At 41.5% G+C, this 27,421-nt stretch overlaps 1 protein-coding gene across 4 annotated transcripts in view; it reads left to right on the top strand.

Annotated features, from left to right (window-relative positions):
- The window catches only part of arhgap33 (Rho GTPase activating protein 33), a 56,075-nt gene that overhangs the window by 17,914 nt on the left and 10,740 nt on the right, over positions 1–27,421 (top strand). For 2 of the 4 annotated variants that reach the window (XM_020041341.3, XM_020041344.3), the window contains 20 exons: positions 3,186–3,277; positions 6,311–6,395; positions 12,914–13,000; positions 13,238–13,375; positions 13,907–13,999; positions 15,267–15,389; positions 16,826–16,903; positions 17,518–17,587; positions 18,613–18,669; positions 20,002–20,151; positions 20,456–20,558; positions 20,776–20,920; positions 21,014–21,096; positions 21,179–21,286; positions 22,103–22,251; positions 23,737–23,763; positions 25,033–25,189; positions 25,369–25,508; positions 25,639–25,788; positions 26,075–26,817. In XM_020041341.3, the coding sequence (XP_019896900.2) occupies positions 3,186–3,277; positions 6,311–6,395; positions 12,914–13,000; positions 13,238–13,375; positions 13,907–13,999; positions 15,267–15,389; positions 16,826–16,903; positions 17,518–17,587; positions 18,613–18,669; positions 20,002–20,151; positions 20,456–20,558; positions 20,776–20,920; positions 21,014–21,096; positions 21,179–21,286; positions 22,103–22,251; positions 23,737–23,763; positions 25,033–25,189; positions 25,369–25,508; positions 25,639–25,788; positions 26,075–26,817 (2,778 nt within the window). The remainder of the gene's footprint in view (positions 1–3,185; positions 3,278–6,310; positions 6,396–12,913; positions 13,001–13,237; positions 13,376–13,906; positions 14,000–15,266; positions 15,390–16,825; positions 16,904–17,517; positions 17,588–18,612; positions 18,670–20,001; positions 20,152–20,455; positions 20,559–20,775; positions 20,921–21,013; positions 21,097–21,178; positions 21,287–22,102; positions 22,252–23,736; positions 23,764–25,032; positions 25,190–25,368; positions 25,509–25,638; positions 25,789–26,074; positions 26,818–27,421) is intronic. The other 2 variants (XM_020041343.3, XM_020041342.3) reach the window with 2 other exon arrangements.

Here is a 27,421-nt window from a genome sequence, read left to right as displayed (position 1 = left end):
CAGGCAGTTGAACAGAACAGATGTATAAAACTGAAGACGGACTACATTAACATCTGAAGAGCCTCCTCGAAAGGGTTGGGAAGGGTCGTCATTATGTTTAAGAAGAGGAGGATGCATAAGGTAGAAGACGGGGAGAGCACATTGAAAGAGAGCTGCTGTCGAATCAATGACTGGATGTGAGAGCGAATGAATGGACGAGTTATTTGCCTGCCTGAATGGCACCAGGTTTTTTCATCCATAGAAGACCTTAATGGAGTGTCACTGTACATTAATGCCCTACCGTTTAGTCCTTTTGGATTAACAGATGGTATTGGCCCTAGGTTATGGGTGTATACTGCTAACTACTCTCAGACTGCCTAGCCATAGCCCTGTCAAGGCAACTGTTGTTTGGTAGCAGTAGCTTCATAGCAGATCCTATTTCAGATTAGTATTGTTCCATACCGGCTGCCAGTGAAACACTAGTCTGGTGTAGAGGGAGAGTAGGGGTGTACAGTTACTGGAAGAGCCATGACTTCATGTGGGGCATGGCTCTGGTGCATTCTTCCCTCTCATCTCTCCCTCTGGCTCTGATGCCTGGTACTGCCATTTAAAAGCCCGGTCTGCCTGGACACATTAATGGAATGCTAAATTGCCTTTGGCATCCTTTTGCGTATAAAGAATGCAACAATGACCTAACAAACTAAACGTTTAGAATTTTTATGAAATAAATGTATTTTGCAGACGGTCAGTGCTGAGTACAGTTCTCATAAATGCCTTACACACTTGTAATGATGAACATTGCTTGTTAAGTTTCTCTGCTGGTTGAGTTTCACTGCTGTCGCCAAGTTCTCCAACCAAAGACTTTAAGCTTAGGGGCTGGGCTTTACAGGACTGCTGAACAGGCACATCTGTTTGTGATATGCTCAGTACTGGCATGCATTGCATACCAGAGTGATGCAGAGCTGATTATTTTGGTGACACTTCTGTTTCCTGTTCAGGTGCTTCTAGCAGCTGAGGGGTGCTTTGGGATTTCATAAACTTGCGGTTGCACTCAGCAGGTGGTGACACTGCTGTCCAGTTGCACTGTTAAGTCACTTCATCGGCGCAAACCTATATCAGGTGATCCTTCGAATTCACGAATGGTGCGAAAGTTAGTTGATTCACCAGGACCAACCTGGTTAGGTATAGTACCTTTCAAAGCCATTGTTGGAACGACAGTCTGAGCAGTAAAGAAATCTGAATCTGGCTGGTGTCCAACTTCCCTGGTAGACAATGGTCAAAGATGCTGTGAGTATGTGAGAGTGAGAAATGTGGATAGTGAGAAAGAGGTTTATTCTTAACAGTGCCTTTTAGAATTATTGCCCCACTTGGTGAAAATGAGCATGAAAAACAATCAGTGTAGTTTATCAGCTTGATGTTAAACAAAAACATTTAGAAATCTAAACTCCCAATTGAGATTAGATTGTTAAAAGAAATTAAACACATTCTTTAAGAAATAAATATATTTTTCGAATACATCACACAGCATCACAATTAATGGCATCCCTGTGTTTTATTATTTTGGATTCTCCACTTGCCAAGATAACAGCTCATATAGTGCCCCTCCATAGGTTTTGGGACAAACTTCAAATTGCTATTCTTGCTGTTTACTATTCTTGGGGTGCAGTGGTTAATGACACAGCCTTCCACGTGAGAGACCCGGGTACGAATCTCGAGGTGGCAACATGAGGTGGCCCGGCTGAACTAGGCTTGCCTGGTTTCTTGTTTATCTGCTGGCAGAGGCAGATTTTAGAGTCCATGATGCGATGTATTCTAACAAGGTTTCCAAATGGTTCTGCAACATTACTTATTTTATGTATGATCGGAACTTTTTTATACTTTTCCCACCTCTGGTGATTGTGGCCAATAAATGTTATTATCTGACCAAGGATGCTAGATTAAAGTTCCAATGACATTTAGCAAACCCCAAGTACTGATACTTATGCCTTGATAAGATTAGAGACTTTTGTCTGGTAAGATATCCAAATAGTCTTTGGGCGTGGAGATCATGTCTCATAGTCGTTTTGAAACCTTGATAACCCCAAGATTCATCTAACTTCTGCTATTCTTCTGTGATTTTTGGAGAATTGTTAACCACTTAAACCATCCTTCTAACTACATGGGGGATATTACGTTTGTGCTCTTTTCTAAGCAGATTTGTTTCAATTAATTTAGACATTATTTATTGCCCTAATAGTGGAGAGAGGTATTTCTAGAAATGTATGTACTCTTTTTAATGGCCATTGCTAATTCATGAAAACATGTAATGTCTACGTTTTGCATAAAACAAACTGAACAATTACTCTGATGAATCTGAGTGATACCCTCTCCATTCCCAATTTAGGAATAAAAATGATTGCAAAATGTTTGAGCCAGCGGCATCATCTGGCTCGCTGGGAAGGTCTCATTAGGACTGATTGACTGAACAGTTTCTGGTAGTCCTCACTAAACTCTCTGCACAGCATCATACATTTTGTGCAGCTACAGCGGTCTCTATAGTCTCTCAACATCACATGATTTGTCTAGATTTCAGCTCATGGTCTCTGCAGACGGATGTCTGAAGTGATTCAAAGATGTCAGAACCATATTTTGACGTTGGGCCAAAATCCACTAAAATATTTTTCTTGAGCTTGACATAATGTAAACAGTAGTGCACCAGAAACCAGGAGTAGTCTTTCTTCCCCAACATAACAATTTGAGTTTGTTAGCAGTTTTTCACTTTCCATAGGGGTGAAACTGGTCATATTAAGGAACGACTGTGATAGCAAAGAACACATTCAGCATACTGTTGGAAACAATGTTTTCCAAACATCAGCTTTTTAAGCATAATACATTCCCATTGTGAATGTTGAGAATTATTTCAATTTAATGTTGTCCTGACAATTTTGTTGTGTGTAATTAGGCCCTCAGGATCTGTAGACATACTTTCACTACAAAGTGCTCTGTGTGTAACACACATAATAAATGCATGTCTTTGTTTCCAGAATTCCAGGTTCATTGTTAAAAAACATGAAAGAAAAGTTGTCTTTCTAATTATGATATACTTGTTTCTCAGCGATTCATTCATGGATTCTCCATTGTGCTGCATGCAGTGGGTTTCCTTCATGTTTTTACCATACACCTTGGCGTGTTGTCATCTTACTACTGTTTTTCCTAATGTCTTTCAGGCTCGGAGCACCGATAATCTGGACACTTCAGGGGAGCCCGCTACCCGCTCTGTGGGCACTACTGCTAACTTAAAGGGGAAGATGAACAAGAGGTGAGACTGGCACTAAGATTGACACCCTGCCCCATATGTAATTTCAGGGAGGATTGTAGTATTTGAAGGCATATTTAATGAAAGTGAAACAAGTACACAACCTGTGTAAGGGAAATGTAACTGCTGTACATTTACAGGATGGAGAAGTGGTATGAACTGTGAGCCGTTACGCAGCTATGGAACTTCGGTGCCAGTTAGGGGATGCCACAAACCACAGGCCCAGTGTTTCAGGATGTATATTTGAAATTTAGTATCATTTATTTTGGACCAAACTGTCCGTTACTGACAATACTGTAAAGAGATGAGACCGAGAAATTCTGAGTCAGTTCACGCCATACACGACACCCCAGATCTCCCTTTGTGATGCATGAAATGCATAGAAAAAATGCAACAAAAAATGAAGTTGTTCTCTTTCAATATCTCTGGATGTGTTTTGGTGATGTGGTGGTGGACTCTCAGAGGTTGAAGAGAAGTAAAGCTTAGTGGAGTTAGTCATGTCATTGTTTAGAACCGTCCCCGACCTCCATATTGCCTCTATCACTGCCACAGCCATTTTACAGTTGAAACACATGCAACGCAGTCGAGCGAGCATTCCGGTCAGTGTGGTTTCTGTTCAAACAAGAAGTGTCATCAGAATACACTAGGAAGCTCAGCCGCATCCTAGGCTGGGGTTGGAGGTGCTCAGGTGCAATCTACTATTAAGATAAGTAGCGTGCTATTAGCTAACTATCCCACCTCTTTTAATGTGATTTTAACTATATAGCTGGTTTATCTATATAGGTAAAGGTGGTGTTAGGATATCAGAGAGGTAAATAGCCAGCTTGCTGATTATCATTTTGAAAGTTCACCATTTGGACATGTCATTTGATTTGTGATTTGCTTAGCATCTGCCAAACTGAACAAGTGCAGTTGTATACGTAAATTTACTTGATAGAAAAGATGATGACCTAATATAAAAATGAATTGCTTCAAAATGACAGTAGTGAAAACCAAGAAAGGTGCACATTTTAATTCTTGCTATGAGCAGATTCAGTCAGTCGGACAGAAGGGGCAGGGGTCCAGACTAACAATGTGCTTTGGCTCCACTGAGTCTATCCATTGGTGGCACCAGCACATGATTTGGTTGCACCCCAAAACAGTTAATTTTACGTTATATAAGGTATCATCCACCTACCCACAATAACCCATAATGAATACCCACCCCCAAGATATTTCACATTACAATAAACTCATTGCTATCACACTGGAAATATAGCTCAGGTGCATTATGTTTCCATTAATCATCCTTGAGGTTACTTCTACTTTATAAAGGTGAATTCATTTTATTGGGCATGATTTAGAAAGGCACACACCTGTCTATATAAGGTCCTACAGTTGATAGTGCATGTTAGAGCAAAACCAAGCCGTGAGGTTGCAGGAATTGTCTGTAGGAAGACTTCTCCAAGAACAGGAAGTTCTCCAAGAACACATTGGCCTCCATCATTCTTCAAAGTTTGTAACCACCAACACTTCCTGGATCTGGCCGCCCAGATCAGGCCTTTTTGATAGAGTGGTCAGACAGAAGCCCTCAGTGCAAGGCACATGACAACCCTCTGAAAGTCCTTTTGGTGCCTTTTGGCAAACTCTAAGTGGGCTGTCATGTACCTTTTACTGAGGAGTTGTAGAAACATCTCAACGATGATCAATGGAAAACAAGGTGTGCCTGAATATTTATTTAAATGTGATATTTCTATTTATTTTTTATATATATGCAAACCTGTTTTTGCTGTGTCATTATGGAGTATGTTGTGTAGGTTGATGAGGAAACAAATCTGTAAAGCTGTAATGTGGAAATAGTGAAGTGGTCTGAATATGTTCCATATGCACTGTATGATTTAACTACTAGCATTGGGACGTAGGTCGTAATAATGCAAATAATTTTAACGTTTTATGTGGTTCCTTTTTTGGATTGATCATGCTATTATAATATTGTTTTAGAAAATACTTCATGTTTTGCCATACTAGATTCACAAGGGCCAATTAGGACTAGTGATTGAAAGTTCAATTCAACTGACTCGTTCAATGAAAAGCACAAATCTTGTCATGAATTTCATTTGAGTTTGAGCTCTGATTTGAATTTTAAACGGTATATTAGTGGTGTGTTCAATTTTGCTCTTGGTGTCCTCTTTTGTGACATGTTCTGTCCTTCTGCCTCTAATAAAAAAAAAAAAATGTTCAATGCAGTCTGCCTGTTTTGTACATTAACAGAAGGCTGTTGTAATAGTGACATCCTCATTTGGAAAAAGGGTGAATGAGAGAGTGGCTCAGACACGAGTAGAGAGTTTGGTATGAGGGCAAGAATGACGCACATTGTCATTTCACCAAGTCATGACACTAAATGAAAGAAAATGTTTGGTTTTAAAGGTTGTGCTGGTGCAACCACTTAAATATGGTTTGGTTCGTAGTCGGGAACCCTCAGGGGCAAAATTATGACATTATAGCTAAAAGTAGTACTAGGATATTGATGACCATTTCGAGAAAAGGCATTTGATTTGCGGTGTACTTGGCTTCTGTTGACCACCTGCAATTGTATGCATACATTTACTGGTGATAGTCAGATGAGATGATTGTTGTAATATGTAATATTGTTGTAAAATTTGATTTTATGCATGTTTAAGACTTGAGAAAATGTTATTGCCACCAAGCTGCTAGTTCCCAGCAGTAAAGATTTTTTATAACATTTAAATACGTTAGTGAGGATTGCAGCAGGCAATAACATTTCGAGTGAAACAAACAAGATGGTGAAGTCACAGCCTCAAGCTATCCAATTGTAGCTTCTGAATATTATTATTGACAAATGGTTAAAGTAGCCAATTGGCTGCTTAAGAATTTAGCTCTGGAAACTTTTTTGTAGTTTTTTGCAAAAGTCCTGGAACGTATCTTTTTAAGTTGAAGCTTTTGTAGCTACTGCTTTATTTTTCTGCTCTCGCACTCTTTCTGACTATATAATGCTGTGCTTTAACCTAAGACCTGCTGTGTGTGTCTCTCTCTCAGGCTGTCTGTTGTGAAAGGCCACTTCCCCAAGCTCGTTGACTGTGCACACTTCCACTATGAAAACGTTGAGTTTGGCTCCATTGAGGTAGGTTTGGACGTGTCGTGTGCAAATATGAAATGCCTGTTTAGAAATGTCAATTACAAATGTTTCCTACATGGCTGACTTGAAAAATGAAGTGAGTCGGCTTTATTGTATGTTTTAACCATGCCTATTATTAGCACCTAAAGTTATTTTTTTACATTACAGTACTACTGAAGGTCAGCCTGTCAAAAACAGGTTCCTTATAAACAACAGTTTAACAGTATGCTATATACATCCTTGGAATAACTTTTATTGTTTATACGATTTACACCGATCAGCCAATACAGGTGAAGTGAATAACACTAGTTATCATGGCACCAGTCAGTGGGTGGGATATATTAGGCAGCAAGTGAACATTCTGTCCTCAAAAGTTGGTGTTAGAAGCAGGAAAAATGGGCAAACGTAAGGATCTGAGCAAATTTGACAAGGGCCAAATTGTGATGGCTAGATGTATTTAATGATATTTGGAAGAAAGTAGACTTACATAGTAGGAGCACAGCCTTCAATGAAATTCAGTCAATCAATTACATTTTTGATAAAGCTCTTTTTATATCAGCAACATTCCACAAAAGAAATGAGATTTCCAGCCTTAAACCCAATGAACAGTCAGCAACATAAAATGTAGTGGCAAGGAGGGTTACAACCTAGATAGATACCTAGAATGGGGTGGCCAGTCATTTTCTGTCTCTGCCCTCAAAAGTGATGGAATGTTACTTTCCATCCTATTCTAAATCCTCTGCATGCAGGTAGGCCATATGAATCTGCATGAAATGGACTCGAAAGAAGTGAAATGATATCCCTAGCTAATGTTAGCTTTTTAACATGATTGACTTAACATGCATTGCCATTCATGACAGCCTGATCAAAGGCTACATTTCAGCAGTGATTATGTGTGTAAACCAGCAACTTCAGAAGGATAGTGGTAGAATCTGGAGGTTCTGGTCCTTCCATCTTATCTCTAGCTCCTAATGTAATTATACGGCACCTCTTGGTCAATTGTGATGTTTCTTTTATTAGACAAGCTCTGTGCATATAGTCTATAAAAACATAGATCTAAAATTTCAACAGAAAGGACTATCAACTCTTTCAGCTATACCATGTGTGTCTCTTACACTTTGTGTGTAACTGTGTTTCTGTCAGAATGCATCAGTGCTATAGGCTAGATGTGGGGTGGGGGGGGGGGTGGGGGGGGCAGAAGGACGGGATAAGAGCAGGAACATCTCCAGGGCTGAGGCTGCCTCTCGTTCTTTGTATCTGACCTGCGCGCGCGTGCACACGCACACAACTGGACAAATACAAAGATTTCTAGGCTGTGTGCATCAGAGTGGAAACGCAGCAGCAGCTTCCATATCCCCCTGTTTTCTGACACTGATTCCTACTGAGTTATATTAGTTCAGATTTCTGCGCAGACTCCTAATATCTTTTCATTTTAAAATGTTTTCCCCACTTTGTTCTTCTATTTGTAGGTATTCTAATTCTGTTCTCCAAAGTGCACATTATCCTTGTGAGGACCCAAACCTTATTCTCATTCAATGTCCCATTGTCCTAACCTGGACCGTGATTCTAACCCAAACTGTAACTCTTACCTATACTTAACATCTTCGCTGAAACCAATACATTTTTTGTCATGCGGACTGGTGCAATGTCAGCACAACTTAAAATTGACCTTGTTTGACCATCATTATGGGGATTAGTTTGCACACAGTGTCAGTGATTTTGGCCCATTTTTCTTGGCAGATTTGCTCCAGGTTGTTGAGGTTGGTGGGACAATACTTGTGGAGGGCTATTTTCAATTAGTGGCACGGTTTCTCAATGGGATTGAGAAGAGGACTTTGACTGCGCCAACATTTAATAAAGAAATGTGCAGTCACTCCAATTTAGCTTTCTTTGCCTTGCTTGAAATCGTGGTCCGGCTGAAAGGCTAATTTCTTGCCAAGCTTTAGTATTTTATTAGACTGAAGCAGGTTACAGTATTTCCTTGTATTTTGCTCTAGCCATTTTCCCTTAATTTTTAAGTAGATTTTACTCATGGTTACTGGCATTGATCACCAATAAGAATTATTTGTAGCGTATTTGTCAGATGGGCAAATTGATTGCTCAGACTCAGAAGATAAAATATGCTATTTAATGTATGGTTTCAATCATTGTTCCAATCAAACACCCTATTATGAAAATAAAGATGATACATTTTCTATCCACAGTGTTTTGACAATTCTCAACCATAAGAGGCTTATTTGTAAAAAGAATAGGCCTTTTTGTCTTAAAACAAACACCTACACGCCCCGCACAACCCCCCCCTCACCCCACCCAATATTCTTTTTTAAATAGATTGCTGTCGTTATGTGGTCGGATATTGCTCACTGAGGAACAAACAATCCACATGACCACTGTTCTGTCTTTTTTTGTTCTCCTTTATGCGTTTGCTGTTTTTCCCCTGCATTCATCATTATCTCTCTCTCTAACTCACTTCTACATCTATCTGCTCTTCATCATTCTCTCTCTTTCTCCTTTCACTGCCTGTCATTCTCCAGATTAAAATATTTCTCTTTTAATTTTGCCTGGAGCCTCAACAAAAAGAGACAAATATACATGACTGTGTGTTTATTTTTTCTATCAAGGCCAAAAGAACCTCAGGGTGTACTGTGGCTTTATCAGAGGCATTCGGTCAACTGCCGATGGCTCTGATGTAACTAGTGTAGCAGGACTGTCTTCTGTTTAAAGCTTCGTCTGCATTTATTGGTTCATGGCATTAAACACTATTTTTAATTGGAATGTTGACTCCCATTTTGAAAGTTTTGAGGCAATGTGGCTATTTTAACTAGGTGGCAGTGTATGGGGAACTGGGAGGTGGTTGTGTGAATTAGTGGTGGAGGGATTAATCAAGAGGGTTATATACCTGGTCTTGTGTGTCTGATGGTATGCAAAGGTGTTTGTTCAATTTGTGTATGTTATTGGCCAACAGTTGCCAACTCTGTTTGGCCTTTTGGACTGTGTTTTTATGAGTGAATAGTTACCAGGCTGGAATATTCAGTGCTTTCCATTAATATTAAAGTCAAAATTGCTTTTTTTGCTGTACACTTGAGGCATATGAAAATATAATACAATTATATATGAGGCTAAAGTACATAATATACTTTTGTTGTAAATTGAATTGTCTTAATACTTATGCTCACATAAAAATTATGACTCAAATTGCTGCTATTCTTAGTTAGTAAAATGTATTGAAAGTCAGAAATGAAAGCTGACAGTCAGTACTTTTCCCTCATTCTTCCTTTAATCATATTTTGAAATGCCCAGCAAAAAAAAGTGTCCAGCAAAAATAGCTATTTTGATATTACTTTCCCCATACTGTAATGTGTAAGTATTGGTTTCATTAACATATGAATGCATTGTTTATAGATAGCCCTTCATGACAGACTTGGTGATGGTATGGCCATGGCACCCTGGTGTTCATTATCACTGTGAAATATGGTTTCCTTCCTTATACTCCCATGCAGAGAAATTAGATCACTGCCTATACCATTATGGAGCCCCCCATGTTTAACAGTTGGTAGCAGTTATTTTGGGCTTAAGGCATCCTTTGGCTTTCTCCAAATGTATACCATTAAAGGTTAAAGACTCCTCAGACCATTTTCTTTAAGTTTTTCCATTGCTCGGGTGTCCAGCTTTTGTGCTTCGCACACCAAGTTATACGTCTTTGTGTGTTGGCCTTGGTTAAAAGCTTTTTCCCGAATGGCAGCCCTGCCATCAATTCCAGCTTTGTAAAGCTTACAATGGTTCTGATTCTGTGGTTGTTTTTGAGGTTGTGCTTTTGGGCACTGAGCAACGTATTCTGTTAAGTGTCCATCTATTCCTGTTGGTCAACTTTGACTTGCAGCCACTGTTCTTCTTTGCCGATGCAGTTTGTTGCTGTTTGGCGTATTCTGTCATGATATTTCCCCCTTGGCACGTGGAATTCAAGCACAGACTATTTGGCCTCTTTGGAACTCTTGGTTGCCACATGTTGCTTTTAAAACTCATATCAAAGTGCACATTTTTTGTTCCTTTTCATAGCTGATACATACCGACAGGTGACGAGTTCAAGGAAAAAACACCATATAGTGTCTCAGTTAGGTTATGGGTCATCAGAACAGCTTCACTGCGCCATGGCATAGATTCTACGAGTCTCTGGAGCTATACTGGATGGATGGAATACCATTCTTCCAAAAATATTCCCTCATTAGATGTTTTGATAATGGTGTTGGAGAGTGCTGTCTAACACATCGGCCTACAGTCTCCCCTCTGTGTTGAATTGAGTTGAGACCTGCTGACGGCAAAGGCCATAGCATTTACGTTTTCATACTCAAACCATTCAGTGACCCCTCATGCCCTGTGGATGGGGGCATTGTCATCCTGGGAGAGACCCAATAATGAACCCTCTTTCAAAGTCACTTAGATCCTTTCCTCCTGCCGCCTGGATCCAAAATCAAGATCAACTGGGACTTCTCATTAATTTGACAAATGCCACAGAGGATGTAAATTACTTAATTGTATCATGCAGTAAACTTGTATGGAAGAATATGCATGCGTTAAATTTCTCCAATCATTTATTTAGGGTTTTCCTTTAATTTGTCACCTGTCTAAGTACTGCTAATTGGCAGGCAACCTAATGTGACCTCTGCAGCTGTGGTTGTAATAGTGACAAATTGCAGTAGTGATCTGCAGTTCACCTTTAAAGTAAGTGAACCCTACAGCAGAGTTAGTGACGCAAGTCGCAGACTTGGACTCAAGTGGCACTTAAGTCACCCAAAAAAAATTTGTTGTGACTTGCGATCTTTTCAAAAGACTTGTGACTTGACTTGGACTTGTAGTCATGGGACTCGTGCCTTGGAAGGTAAATATAGAATAGCTAAAACCAAAGAAAAAACCTGTATTCCCGCCCTGTTCTGGTCTGGTAGCTCAAGCGATTAAAGTTCAAAGTCACCTAGGTAACGTTAGCAACAGTGCATCTGTTCCTATCGTAATAGCATTTGGCTACATATAACTTTTAAATTCAGTGAGAAGCCTAATGTTAGCTCTCTGTCAAGAATTGGACCTGTTTCTAATCTTTGCCAGCTAGTTAGATACAGTAGCTAATAACTAGCTAACATAACAATACAGAACACATGGCTAACCTATGTAAAATAGTCAGACAATATGGTTAATGGCAGATAGAATAGTAGATTGAATAGACCGGCCCCTGCCTCAACATGATCATACTTCAATTAAACATAAAATGCATGTTTGCTAAAATAAATGTTGCATTTCAGTATTAGTGTACTAGATTATCAACTGATGTTTTAAAATAACCCATAAAATAATAGTAATTCCCAAAAAGTGCACCTTAAGTTGAAAGGACTTGCTTTGGACTAATAGACTAATAGAACTATAGCCTGTAGTGTTTAAAAGGCTTGACACTTTGGACTTGCGTGCTGTGACTTGAGACTTGACTTAGACTTGTCTGAAGTAGCTTAGACATGTCTGCCCTACAGTGATGGTCAATATTTTTGTATAGAATTTTAAAATGAATGTATAATATACTAATCTTAAGCCCAAATGGACATTTGAGTGAGCTTTAACATTAACTGCTTGATTCAGGTCCTGCCACAGCATATCAGTTAAGGTCAGTACTTTGACTTGGTCAGTCCAGAACACAGTTCTTCTTTCTCCTGAGCCCCTGCTGGTATGTGGTGGATCTTGGGCTGTTCCATTTTCTCCTCCACATTTGCCTTGGGTCATTACTCTGGTATGTACAGGTGCATCTCAAATTAGAATGTCGTGGAAAGTTAAATTTTCACCTGAGAAGGACGTAATCACCAAGATTGAAATAAATGGCTTGAAATGTTTCCTTATGTGTGATGAATCTAGAATATATGAAAGTGTTACTTTTAGATTTGAATTAAGGGGAAAAAATCACTTTTCCCTCATATATTATTTTTTTGAGATGCACCTCTATTGAGCTCTGCAGAATTTTTAGCAAACTAACCGAGCCATCGTTTTGTTGAGGCTAGAGGTTTTCATCTTGCAGTATAGCCTCTGAAGGTGAAGATGGTATTGGTTGATTTCCTTCATAATTTTCCTCATAATGGCTTCCTTGACTTTCATTGGCATTGCTTTGGTCCTCTCGTTGATACCAATGGCAGCTTACTCCAAAGGCAAACTCCAAGCCTACTGTGTTCACTAACATCATTCGTCCAGGACTAGGAGAGCTGTCAATGTTAAGTCTTGATTAACCAATGAATGGCTCAGACTCAATTAAGGATCAATTTAGTTAATTTATCATTCTTTTTGAAAGTCTTACTGAAAAGGTCTGGCAATTTGTCTTGATTTCAGCATTTAAATATATTTCATTCGTAATAAATTTTTGGCCCAAAAGATGTTGCATGAAGGCCAGTTTTTGCTGGAATGCCAGTGTGGCCATAATGTCGGCTGTTGTATAGTTGTAACACTTGTTCCACCTGTACCTCCAACTAATACTTAAATGGCTGTGTCTCGTTCTTCAGTTGCAGTTTGCAAACGAGCAGAACGATGCCTGCTGGAACTCTCTCTCTGCCAAAGACCTGGTTTTCCTGGTGCATGTGTCCTGCCAGGTGAGGATATGTCCACATACCCTCGCCAAACACACACGGGCACGCACACACACACATACCATCAGACACATTCTCTTCTTGCCCGAGCTATTTTTAATCCAGAAACATTCTTATTCTACTGTGTATTTCTCTCCTTAAACTTATTTTCCCCTTTACTTGTCCTTTTCTCTTCCTCACATTATTACTCACAGTATTGTTCAACCCCTCTCTCTTACTTGCTCTCTCTCTGTAATATAGGGTAAGATGTGGATGGTGCGACGCTCCTACGAGGAGTTTTGTACGCTGGACGCTCACCTCCATCAGTGTATCTACGACCGCCGCTACTCCCAGCTGCTTCCCCTGCCCCCCCTCAGCGAGATTGGGGACCGGGTCGAGGTAAGTGTGGACTGAGGGCTGGGTTATGTAATTGGGCATTTGATAGTATTCTCTCTACATTTGCTGTCAAATGTTTTACTGGTACTGTATTGAGGTCAGTTATGCTGTTGGAGATTTGCGGTGTACAATTACTTCGGTAAGTATATTTCTTCATTAGAGGTATACAAGTCAACATTGTATGTCTGTCTCTGCCTGTTTTTTTCAGATTTTCTCAGGGCTTCATATACTATACCAACATGTAAATGCATGTTAAGTGTTGGTCCTGTGTATCATGAGTTGAAATGAAAGATTCCAGAAATGGCCCTTACTCAGAAATGGCTTACTTCTGTCATGTCAAGTCCATTGATTAGGTTCTGATGAGCTAATTTCAATTAAGTGTTGTTTTTAAATAGGAACTGTAGCTCAATAAAATCTTAGAATTTTATTATTTTGTTCAGTGTATCTGACTGTTTTCATTGATAGTATCTGATTGTAAGCTCTATAGTACATGTACAATGTCTTGCTAATGTCCTGAATGTGTTGCTGTTTCAGATCTTCACCCCGCTGCTGTCAGAGTACTTGAGCCGCCTCTCCATGATCGTTGACAACAAGCTTAACTGTGGACCTGTGCTCACTTGGATGGAGGTAAAACTATTGAAGCATTTTCTTTAGAAAATTAAAGAGGTTGAAAGAGAATGTGAAGTTGATATTGAGTGGGAGGAAGAAACATGGAAACATTTCTACAGGTTAACTCAGAACCGAAGTCTTACGTAATGAGTTAGATGCTTAACTAAGTTCTTGGGCATTTATCAATATTGCATGGAAATAATTTAAAATTTCTAAAAGCATTTAGAAAGGTCATATGCTGAGAAGTGTGATTTATCGAACAATCATATGCAAACCAGTTGGAGATCACATTGATAAATATCAATTGTTTTTAGCCTCAAACATAAGAAACACCCCTGCAAACAAAAAATCTGCCGATGCAATATTGTAACATTGTGAATGCATGCCATAATTATTTATTTGGCTCGCTGTGTTGTTACTCGCTTCACTAGTAATAAAAACGTCACAAAAGAGGACAGTTATGACAATTTAAGTGTATTTAGCACTGGCTAATATACTTTCCTTTAAACTAGTATTAAACAGTCGCCAGTAGGCCTCCCATCCTCAACAGCTCCCTCATGTAGCCTATACAGTCACCATCATCGTGGTTCTGTGGAATCAGACAGTCACGTGAGCCAACAGCTGCCTTCACGATCCGCCGCATCTTAGACGCATATCACCTGCAAATTGAGTGGGAGGCTGTTATGTTCACATACTATTTTTGGGAAGATGCTTTTATGTCGTTCTGCATGCCATCAGTTCCTCTGATGTTCATGTCTGCCCTGTTCTAATTCCATTAAATAGACATTACATTAAATAAAACAGGGTAGTAAAGCAATCCCTGTTCATTGCTAAAATGAGACTCACCAAAAGACAACGCAGAGGATTTCATCCTTGATCACGCCATATTTCTTCTTATATTGTCTCGATAGTCCTTGAAGTTGACGTTATAGATTTAGTGTTGGCATGTCGATATAAGTAAAAGGGGATGGACCACTCAGTAATGAATTACCTCCTACAAGCTATCCCATAGTTTTTTCCCCCGTTATGTTCTGATTGCCTTTCCACGACAGAGAAGGAAAGAAAATAGAACACTGCTCTGTTTTCTTTCCCTTCTGCCGTTCCATCCTGACCAGCGCCGTCATCCCGCTGCTTGAAGCAGGGCGGGAAGCCATTTTTGAATGGCGAGCAGTGGGGCGTTTGCCCTTGCATGTCGGCATGCTGCTTGTGTGTGAACTAGGTGTTATACCCCTGTGGAATTATTTGCCCTTCTAAACTGAGGTTTGTGTTATAAAATTCTCCCCAGATTGACAACCGTGGGAATAGGTTCCTGCTGAAAGAGGAAGCTTCACTCAACGTTCCCGCCATTGCTGCAGCGCATGTCATCAAGCGCTACACAGCACAGGCCAGCGATGAGATCTCCATTGAGGTACAGAGCTGCCGCCCAGACACGCTGGACCAAAGGAGATTACAATAGTGTCAGTCAGCTTTCAGATGTCACACGTTTATTCTGGCCTTTTCTCTCTGTACTGTTCTTTGCCCTGTTTGTCTGGGTCTTGACCCGTTTCCTCTCAGTCCTCCTCTTCATCCTCTTTTTCTCAGCCTATTCCTGTCCTACCCTCCTGACGCTGCTCTACATACTGTTTTTGTTTCTGGGCCAGAGCACCTCAGAATGGTGTGACCTAAACATGAAGGCAGATTTAGATCCTTTACTCCATACAACCTCAACTTTCTCTTCATGACAGATTCTAGCACTATGGACATGACATTTTTTACGTAAAATCATGACTTTAATGTTTAGGATGTGTACACCAATTAAAAATACACTTTTGATGTGTGGGTATAGTAAAGCAGGCTTCTAAATAATAGTATATTGGAGTAAAGACAAATGAGCACGCATGAAATAGATAAGCTTTTTAAGGGAGTCTGACATTGTAGCGAACGTCTATGAGTTAGTAAGTAGTGCAACAAAACAGCCACAGACATTTCAAAGAGAAGGCTTGGCTGAACATGAAAACTATCATGGAAACTAACAGGAAAATCAATTGTTATGGATGCTACAGATTTATTTTTGTTCAAGTCTAAAACAGACATTGAAATCTGATGTACATAATTCTAGAAGAGAATGATCTATCTGACTTTCAGATTCTGGGTGCCATAGCAATGGTTATTGTGTAAGAACCTTTTAAGGTGTCGGTCCTGCTGTTGGCCTCACTCTTGTCATTCTCTCAATCAGCTTCATTCTTTTTATTGTATTTTGCCTAATGACAGACGAATCCTTTCAGGTGGACGTGTGCTGCTCAGAAGAGCTTTGAGAAAGTCAAAAAGTTAGTTGTTATTAGCCATGCCCTAGCCATATTTGATCCACTGACCTTAACCACCGTCAGTGGTGGACTTCTTAGAATGTGCTATATTCCCAGAGCTGCTATCTCCCTTTATCTCCAAAAATTATTTGTACGGTTCTTATTGCTTTAGTAGCTAATTATATTTTGCAAAATAGCACCTTTGACATTTGTTGTATATTGCCAGTGTACCACAGCCATTTCTTTGGGGCATCAAATAACTTGGTTATTTCCACTACTACCAATGTAAAGGTGTATAATTTATGACATAGCTGAAATATCCCTTTAAATTAAAGGAAAATTAAATCAGGCAGGGCTGTAGTTGGGAGTTGTACAAAAGTATGCCGTGGTATGGTTGTTGTGTCTCTAATGTTTTCTTTTGGTATCAGCCTTTTGGCTGTCAAGGCTGTGCTGTGTCTAATGAATGATCCTGGCCCAGTGGGGGTCGTTTGTTGATAAAAGTTTGTCTAATGTATATGTTGAATGTTTGTGTATATTAATTTAAAGTGTTTTGTCACTTCAGGTGGGAGATATACTTTCTGTGATTGACATGCCTCCCAAAGAGGACACCAGCTGGTGGAGGGGGAAGCATGGCTTTCAGGTACGGGCCACAACCACTAGACACACAAACCAGTCCCTCACATAGCTTTTGGCCGTCTCCCTCACACGACTCTGGCCGTGTCCCTCACACGACTCTGGCCGTGTCCCTCACACGACTCTGGCCGTGTCCCTCACACGACTCTGGCCGTGTCCCTCACACGACTCTGGCCGTGTCCCTCACACGACTCTGGCCGTGTCCCTCACACGACTCTGGCCGTCTCCCTCACACGACTCTGGCCGTCTCCCTCACACGACTCTGGCCGTCTCCCTCACACGACTCTGGCCGTCTCCCTCACACAACTCTGGCCGTCTCCCTCACACTTCTCTGTATTTTTTTTCAACTCTGTCTGGCTAAATGACAACAGCTTGTAAGAAAATATAAAAACTACTCTCATGATTTTTATCTGTACTTCCTTTTTTTTTTTTGCTTCCTTTTAGATTTTATTTTTCTGTTCCTAATTTTTTCTTATGTTGTTTTCCATTAACTTTTTCAACATTACCATGTTCTACTAAAACACACACTAAAACATGTTGAAACCCAATTCACTTCTGTTTTCTGTCCAGGCTTATTGTTGTCCTCAGTTCAGCTAATAACTGACAATCTTTTTTACTTAGGTGGGCTTCTTCCCCAGTGAGTGTGTGGAGCTTATCAACGAGAAGTTGTCTCAGCCAGCCTGTAAAACTGGTAGCTTACACACACACACACACACACATACACACTTGAAAAATCTAATTTGAATCCATAAATCACATAAAATTCAAAAGGATTCTCACCATACAGAGGTCATAAATCTGTACACCTATATGTACAGAAAGCACCAACTTCTCCATTGTTGCCCATAATCGCTGACACAGAGCATAATCTCTGGTATGTGCTTTGTCTTGGTTTTAAACAAGCCTGCAATCAGGAGGTCACACGTTGTCAGCCTATGAGCATGGCCAAGACTCACAAATACCAGAAACACAAGGCTGTTCACAAGGGCTCATGCTGTAGGACCTTGTCACCAAAGACAGTTTCTTTTGGTACGCCCGGTGACTTAAATAGATAGCTGCAACAGATAGTGAGCGTGGCTTGGAGTGTAATGCATGCAAACCGCCATTAAAGTGGCATTTTGTAGAATGTTTGTAGTAATAGTAGAATGATGGCGTTTCACAACATTCACTTATTATTTTGGGTGCGTACAAAAGCGCATGTTAAATAGTATAATTTTAATTCAAGTTTAGTTTTTTACGAGTTTCAAAACTGATTATGTAATTCAGCTAACTTCCAAGTTGGCAGTAAATTACTGCTATCCCCTTTAAGGGATTCAGTTACTATACAATTCAATGTAAGAAAATACAGAACTCGGGACACAGGTGACTGAGTACAATAAAACATCCTCAGTGCCTGGTGTCCTGTTTAAAACATCTCAAAGTGTGCCCCCTCCAGGGATTTTCAGGTACAACAGTGTCTAGGATTTACTCCAAAGGCTAGTACAAGAAAAGAAAAAATCCAGTCAGTCACATTTCTATGGGCAATTATATCTAGATGATGAGAGAGTTCAGAGGAGACAGACGTGTTAACAGGTTGGTCACAGAGAAAGGGGCAGTGGCACCACCACAAAACTATCCTCATCCAGGCCATTATATATTTATATCTCATACAGCCATATCGTGTCTCAAGATCAGTGTGTAAATATTTCAGTGTTTTATGGGGGTGTTTATTTGTAGATGGTGATCCAGCCAATTCCAACACCAGTGCCCCTGGACCGCCGTCTCCAACATCAGGTAAACACACGCAATCAATTCATTATGAATATGAGTGAGCCTCCGCTGTCCGCTTCTGAATGGGTTGACTGGAAAAGATGTCCACAATAGATATCCTAGTTGGGATGGTTGCTATTTTGTGTTCTGTCAAATATTTGGTTTTCAATTCTCACTGGGGCCATGACTGTAATTAACTTTGGATTAAAATGTCTGCTCGATGGCATATTGTTATTATAACTATAGCCATTTTACCACCCTCTTCCTTTATATCTTTTTTTGGTAAATGTTTTAACAAACATTTTGTACAAATTCTCCTAAACAGAGATCTGTTTATTACATACCTGGCCTCATGTTGTCTTCATCAGAAACCCACAACAGGTAGCATGACTAGCCTTTACAGTTTTAATCACAAAATATAGTTATTCAGCCCATAGATAGTTATACATGTCTAATGTGGTCAGCACAAAAATAGTATTTTCGATCTTTATCAAACTGAATCTCTTCAAGCACTGTATCTCCATTTTGGAAATACAAAGTACAGAAAAACTATATATTTACTTAATGTTATAACCACCTACCTTGAATTGTCTACTGTTTCTATTGCATGTCTTTCTTTCTCTTTCTCTCTTTCTCTCAGTTCGTCAGCCTTGGTACCTAAGACTTGCTGGTAACAACAACTGAAATGGAATTATTTTCATTAATCTATTTGTCATCTAATTAGAGTTTCCCCCTCCAACTGATCTTTCTTAACGCCTCATCTCTCCCTTTAATGCAGGGCCTGTACAGCCCAGTTTCCCTCAAGCCAGACAGCACACACACAATAGCCATTTATACAACTAGCAAAGCTTAGGGCGGTTTGGGTGCACTATGTCAGGGGTGGTGAGAATGTATTAGAGAATTGATGTTGTGGATATACTTTACAGCCATCTATAAATCATAGGAACACAGTGGAGACGCAACTTGTTTTTAGAGGAAGACAAAAAAGGCTTATTATAACCAATGACGATAATCTCTCTGGCAATGTTGTGTATTTCTTTGCCCCTAATCCTAATCTCCACAATGCGTGCAAGTAATCTGCTGCTGCTTTCTGGTCTAACGATGTTGGTTATGTTGGCACATTGATCAAGAACGCAACACAGTCTCTTACTAGTGTTCATGCGCCAGCTTCTGCTAAAATCTCCTTCTCATTTCTGATGTATTTTCATCTGTTTATTTAATTTTTTATGAAGACTGTAAATGTGTGCAAATATGTACACAGTACACCAGTCACAAAGATACATCCTTCACCCACTGCAGTACACATGTTGTTCTTTGCATGGGTTATTCATCAGCTCTGTCGCTCCACTCTGATAGTTTCTAAGAAACACGGTAAACTGATGGGGTTCCTTCGCACCTTCATGAAGTCCAGGCCCACCAAGCAGAAGCTCAAACAGAGAGGCATCCTAAAAGAAAGAGTGTTCGGCTGCGACCTGGGGGAGCACCTCCTTAACTCAGGACTGGATGGTACTTGAAAATTTGCTGAAACTCTTTAGGTTGTCAGTAATTGTCTTAGTGTTGTCTGTTGAGTTTCCAGCTAGGGCATGGGAGATGACTTTGATGGTTTTAAATAATAAAATGATGTATAAGTTAATAATTCCAATTTAGGATACATATTCATGCTACAGCATTTTTTGCCAATTGCCCTAGTTACAGTTGTAGGTTATAATTCTAGAGGGAGTCTCAGGGAGACATCGGTGTCCTTGAAAGCCCTGATTTGTTTTAGGGTACTACTGTAAATAGTGACATAGATATTTTTGTGCTTTTACAGTTCCACAGGTTCTGAAGAGCTGCTCAGAGTTCATTGAGAAACATGGTGTGGTGGACGGCATTTACAGACACTCTGGAGTCTCCTCTAACATTCAGAAACTTAGGTATGACTCCTTACCAACCCTATTTCAGGCCCTTAACTTGTAGAGACTGAGATTGTCAAAAGCACAAAATAACATAGTGTTGTTCTGAGCAGTGAAATTCTTATGTCAGTGAAGTACTGTAGTACTTAGCTAATTTACTGCCCACATAAAATACATGAAGACAGTTATCAGAATACCCTTTGAGATTGAACCCTGTTTGTCATTTTATCCCCACCAGACATGAATTTGACAGTGAGAACATCCCAGACCTGACCAAGGATATGTACATGCAGGACATCCACTGTGTGGGCTCTCTGTGTAAGCTCTACTTCAGAGAGCTACCCAACCCTCTGCTCACCTACCAGCTGTACGACAAGTTTGCTGTGAGTACACGACCGTCACCCAACACAACACACTGAAAGTCCATTGTCAAAGGCTCAACTCTCCATCCGTTGGTCCCTGGCCTTCCTCCATAGGACTGTATGGGAGAGATGACGGACGATGAGCGCATGGTGAAAGTACATGATGTCATCCAGCAACTCCCACCCCCCCACTACAGGTATACCCATAATGCTTCCAGGGAGACCGAGAGACCGATACACATTCCTCACTGGACTCACGTTGCTTCTACTTCTCTTAAGGACACTGGAGTACCTCATCAGACACTTGGCTCGTCTGGCGACCTGCAGCGGGGAGACCAACATGCACATAAAGAACCTGGCTATCGTTTGGGCCCCTAACCTGCTCAGGTGTGTGTGTGTGTGTGTGTGTGTGTGTGTGTGCGTGTACACTAATGTGTTAATTAGGTACGCCCATCTAGTACCTGGTCAGACCCCTTTGCCTCTAGAATAGGCTGAACTATTCTAATGTGGATTGCACACACATTACACACGGATGTTGGTCTATGCTGACGAGTGGTCTCATGTCTCTGATATCATGTTAGACTTTTTAGTTCAGGGCTGGGGATTGCGCAGGCAGGTTTGACTGAACTGTAATGTTCCTGAAACCATTCTTAGACTATGTGCTTTGTTTTCTTCTTGCACCTGGTCTGTAACAATGTTCAGAAATGTTGCGTGGTTTAAACATTGCTCAGTTGGTATTTAGGAACTTAGTGTGCGCCAGGAAAACCCTTTCTAAACCATTACATCACCTGCCTGTGCTGTTGACACCAGGCAGGATGGGTCATGCATGGGCTTTTGATGTTTACGCCCAAATGCTGTCTGGATCCGCCTCACAGAATAGGAGCCGGGTGTGGCTGGATACTGCAATAGGCAAACTTTGACAAGGACAGACAAGTCATGTGTTTGAGATGTCTTTCTACCTCTCTGGCACATTATTGTTACTGCACCATTTTTTGCGACGTTCTGTATGGGGTTTTTCTCCATTCTTATCACCACAACAAGCAGGTGTGATCCATATTGTGGACACGTAACGGTGTACACAAATGACTGGCTACTGAGATGATGTTCCTTATAACAGACATGTAGTGAGGAATTTTGACAGCTCTCCATAGCATTTCAGTCTGCAACACCTTCCTTCTCTGGCTTCTTTGTCCCTCATGGCAGGTCTATGGAGATTGAGTCGATGGGTCTGACTGGTGCTGACCCGTTTAAGGAGGTGCGAATCCAGTCTGTGGTGGTGGAGTTTCTCCTTAGTCACGTGGATGTGCTCTTCAGTGACTCCTTTACCTCAGTAGGACGCTTCACAGGCACAGGTACTAAAATCACCTGGAACATGACACCAATGTTGGCTTCTTTACCACTCGCTGGGTACTACCACCCCCCCACACACAAACACACATGGCTCCCCAGGCAATTCTGGCCACTGTGCAAATGCCACTTGACAGCTAGCGTCACAATCAGGGCTAAAACCTACTCTTGCTTTTTTAATAATCCCACTGTTTTGGAAAAGGGCTTGTAAGTAAGCATAGCAAAACACACTGTACCATGTCAGTAAAAGCAATGTGTTGGTGGAAACACTGGTTGACTGTACACCTCAGTCAGCTTGCCGGCACCCAGGACAATGGAAGTGTCACAATAAGACAAGGAACAACCTGTTAGCCCCTTCTCCATCTGGACGGCGCTGCTAGGTTCATTGTGCATTGCTCATTGGATCCCCTGGTCATGTGAAGTTAGGATTCCATCTTTACCCACTACTTGCCTAAGTACTCAGTCCGTTGTCTCCCTTGGTGTCAACTTTGATCAGTGTGTGTATGTATGTATCAGGGCTTCCGTTAGCTGGCTTGTGAAAAATTTTTTTTCTTCTATTGCCTGGTTAGAGACAGTTTGTGCTGTTATGTGAAAGTAGACAACCCTGTACGCAATTTCTCGCGTGGAATAGCCTTAATTTCTCAGAACAAGAATAGACTGAAGTTTGAGAAGAAAGTTATTTGTTTCTGGCCATTTTTAGCCCTTTATCAAACCCACATTGGTGATGCTGAAGTAGTCTACAGAAGGCCAGTTTTATTATTTCTTTCATCAGCACAACAGTTTTTAGCAGTGATAACATAATTGCAAAAAGGTTTTCTATAATTAGTTAGCCTTTTATAATCATTAACTTGGATTAGCAAACACCATGCCATTGGAACACAGTTGTGATTGTTGCTGATAATGGGCCTCTGTATGTAGATATTCCATAAAAGATATTCAATTTCCAGCTACAATCGTCATTTACAACATTAGCAGTGTCTACAAGGTATTTCTGATCAATTTTATGTTACTTTTATGGACACAAAACTGCTTTTCTCTCAAAAACAAGGACATTTCTAAGTGACCCCAAACTTTTGAACGGTAGTGTACAATGCTGACATACGTTTTTCAAACACATTATCACTTAAATTTCTTTTCCAGTAGTGAGTGTGAATTTAATCCACAATCCTTGCATTGTAAGCAGCATGCTCTACCAACTAAGCTACAAGAGACATTTCAAGGTTGAGTTACTGGTCAAATGTGAACTCTCGCGTGAGTTTGTATTCTATTGACAGTTGAATTAGCAATAAACATTAATGTTTCAATTGCATCCCATCCTTATGTAAACCCGGTCAGTTACATTTTGTTTGTACTCCCAATATTAGTTTTTGTCTTATTTAAAAGGGTTATTAGTCTCTTTTTAGGTTGATTTGAGCTGTTATGCTTAAAATATTGTATAGTTGTGTTTTGGGTAAATGTATGTCTTATATGCTGTGGATGTTTCTTTTAAGAGGATTCCTTTGAGACAGGACAAGCAGGTAAACAATGTCTTATTTCTCATTCCCAGCTTGTTTCATGGGCTAAATAGTTCAACCTCAGTATTGTCTACAGACTACAGCAGCTGTATGCATCTTCAACTGAAAAGTGTCTGTCCGCATCCCACCTAGGGCTCAGATGCTTGCTTTCTGTCAGAAATTGCAAGAAGACGTTTTTGCAGTACTCATTGTTATTTGCATAATACATATTTGTTTAGTTGTCAGTACTGTCTGATTGCACAAGCCCTACTCTTCCCTGACACACATCCTTTTGAGCAAACTACCATTGAGGTTACTTGGGTTGCTCTTGGGTTGCACTTGGGTTTGAAATGAGACTCACTGCATTCCTCAGCCTTTCATTTGTTGTCTATTCCATATCATTTCTTTTCATCACGCCCGTCTGATTCACTCTCTTGCGGGGAAATCTGAAATGACACCCTTCTTCCTGTATAGTAAGTTTTTCCTGTGCCACATAGGGTACCACACAGGGTAACACAGGGTACCACACAGGGTACCACACAGGGTACCACACAGGGTAACACAGGGTAACACACAGGGTAACACACAGGGTACCACACAGGGTACCACACAGGGTACCTCATAGGGTAACACAGGGTACCACACAGGGTACCACAGGGTAACACAGGGTAACACAGGGTACCACACAGGGTAACACACAGGGTAACACAGGGTACCACACAGGGTACCACACAGGGTAACACACAGGGTAACACAGGGTAACACACAGGGTACCACACAGGGTAACACACAGGGTAACACACAGGGTACCACACAGGGTACCACACAGGGTACCACACAGGGTACCACATAGGGTAACACAGGGTAACACACAGGGTAACACACAGGGTACCACACAGGGTAACACAGGGTAACACAGGGTACCACACAGGGTAACACACAGGGTAACACACAGGGTACCACACAGGGTAACACAGGGTAACACACAGGGTACCACACAGGGTAACACACAGGGTACCACACAGGGTACCACACAGGGTACCACACAGGGTAACACAGGGTACCACACAGGGTACCACACAGGGTAACACACAGGGTAACACACAGGGTAACACAGGGTACCACATAGGGTAACACAGGGTACCACACAGGGGCTTTAGCCAAAGGTAGTGCACTACTATACATGAAATAGGATCTCATTTGGTAAAAAAGCTTTTTGGCACTGCCATCAAAGTCACACCCTTCTCCCACTCTTTACCTCCTGCTCACTTTAGTTCCTGTCTATACCTGCAGGGCGACACTCTCTGACCAGGCCCAAGTCCTTTGTGTCCACAAGGCTGCTCTCCCTAGAAGAGGCCCAGGCCAGGACACAAGCTCCTCTGCTCCTCCAGGAGGCATCACTCCAGTTCCAGGGCAAGTTCCACACTGTGCTGGACCTACCTGTAGACAGGTGAGTTTGAGGCCAGGTTTATTACATACAATTTCAGACCATGAAGGTTAGACGTAGTTTTACCAACACTCATAGTTGATTTAACAATCTCACCCACCAGCTCCTCTTTCTCCAACGTTGTCTCTCTCTCTGTCTGCTCAATCCTCAATCCGTACCTTGTTTTCCTCCTCCCCTTGCAGAAGAAAGAGGGGGATGAAGGTGAGGAAGGCAGCCGGAGGGAGCTGGAAAACGTTTTTTGCAATTGGGAAGACCCCAGGGGCAGGGCGCCGTAAACCAATGAGGATCAGCTCCCTGTTCCAGCCCACCACCTCACACGCAGGTAGATCTCTTAGACTGACCTCACATCAGGGGTATGTTGAGTCAGTTTGCCTGGATTGATGATGGTTGAAAGGAGAAGATGCCACATCCACACCTTTTCTTTTGGATCCCCTTCTCTTTTTGTATGACAGATCTCCCTGTCTATCTCTCTCTGGCTGTCTGTATTCCCCTCTCTTCTTTCTCTCTCGCATTTGTTTCTCCTGCAGGTTGCCGTGTTGACAGTGTGACCCTGCGTTCAGCCAAGAGTGAGGAATCCTTATCGTCCCAGCACAGTGGTGCAGGTACAGTACAGTAGGCCACAGCACACTAACTCACTCACAATAATATCGCTACTCAGGAATTCCCTGATGGGCTCATCTTAGTAGCTTAACACCTCTAAGACAGATTGAAAGCAGAGTATTTTTCATGTCTTAGTTGTAAAAAGGAGTACGAGACACATCTCTTTAAGGGGAGGCTGTGGAAGAAAATGGATCTACATAAATCAACAGAGAAATTTAAAGGGATTTGCTCTTGTGTGGTGAATCAATACTTATTCTTTGACCTCCCCTCTCACATTCTCTCCCTCAGGTCAGTCAAAGCACCTGCGGAGGCCTCGCTCCAGCAGTGATGGTCTGTCTCTGGCTGCCTCCATGGATCCACTACGCCCCCCGTCCCGTCTGCCCTCCAGCCGTTCTTATGACAGCCTGCTCCCCGAGGACCGCCACCCACAGCCTGGTAATGATGATGAGGACGATGATGACGAGGAAGGTGTCTACATGCTGCCTGACTTCTCAAACCAAGACCAGGCTGCCTCCTGGATGGCCGAGGATGTCATTGACTTCAGCCCCACCTTCCTGGAGGACGGGCCAATTGGGTTGGGTGGCTGCGCGGTTGCAGCGGGTGGCAGGGAGTCCCCACCCACTGGCACACCGCCTCCTTACCGCTGCCTCAGTCACCACGGACATGCCCATTCCAGCAGCCAGCGTTCAATCACAGAGGATCCTGACTCGGTACTCAACCAATCTGACGCTGCTGTCAGGAGGAGTCTGATCATTGCAGCCACAGCCCCGCCCCTACAGGTGTTCTGTCAGCACAGACTGGCCAATACCGGCTCATCTGCAGGCCATTCAGGGGAGGGTGCCAACCAGAGCCCCTCCAGTGGTCAAAGCCAGGGCCAGCCTACTACACCTGTTGCGGCTGCCTCCTCTTCTCAGCCCCCGCTAGAGAAAAGATCTTTCACTCGGAAGATGGTGAACGCCTTCTCACAAAAGGCTCCTAAGTCACCTCCACTGGACATCTCTGACCCTGTGTCCATCAGCGTCCCAGCTAAGGTACTTCTACGCTGTTTATGATACATTTGCCTGACCACTGGTGGAAATTGAGGTGGCACTATCACTTCCCTGAAGTGATAATAGAATAATAATACATGGGATTTAAAGTGCCTTTTAAGAAACCAAACGAAACCACCGTTCATTTGAACGGATTAACTGTACGAGTCAAGTCTTCTTTTTTTTACTTAGGCGAAGGCTCCGCGCTTGTTTTCATCTGTTTTTCATGTCATCAGTAATCAACTAACTATATTAATTATTATAGTCTGCGTTCAATTATCAGTTAAAAACATGTCTATATTCCTACCTTGATCTATTTTTCCCTGTGAATGTACATAGACGTTGATCAGAGAACTGAGCTGGAGGACCGGGTATGAAGCAAGTGATCATGTTGTAGAAATACGCTGTCAAATGTTCGAATGAATGATACAATTGAACACGTCACTAGAAAAAAGGACTTGTGGGTCCTGAGTCACTAAAAAGATTAGTTAAAAAATAAACAAATCGTCCGCAAACTGCTCATCACTACTCAGTAGCTACGTTATAGTAAGCTAAACTAAAACTGTTTACGGTTATATTGCGACTATTTCAGGTGGATTTTCAAAGT

Source organism: Esox lucius, chromosome 20, assembly GCF_011004845.1.
Source record: "Esox lucius isolate fEsoLuc1 chromosome 20, fEsoLuc1.pri, whole genome shotgun sequence".
Taxonomy (NCBI): domain Eukaryota; kingdom Metazoa; phylum Chordata; class Actinopteri; order Esociformes; family Esocidae; genus Esox; species Esox lucius.
Note: the sequence above shows the minus strand (reverse complement) of the source record. Positions and strands in the feature narration are given on the sequence as shown.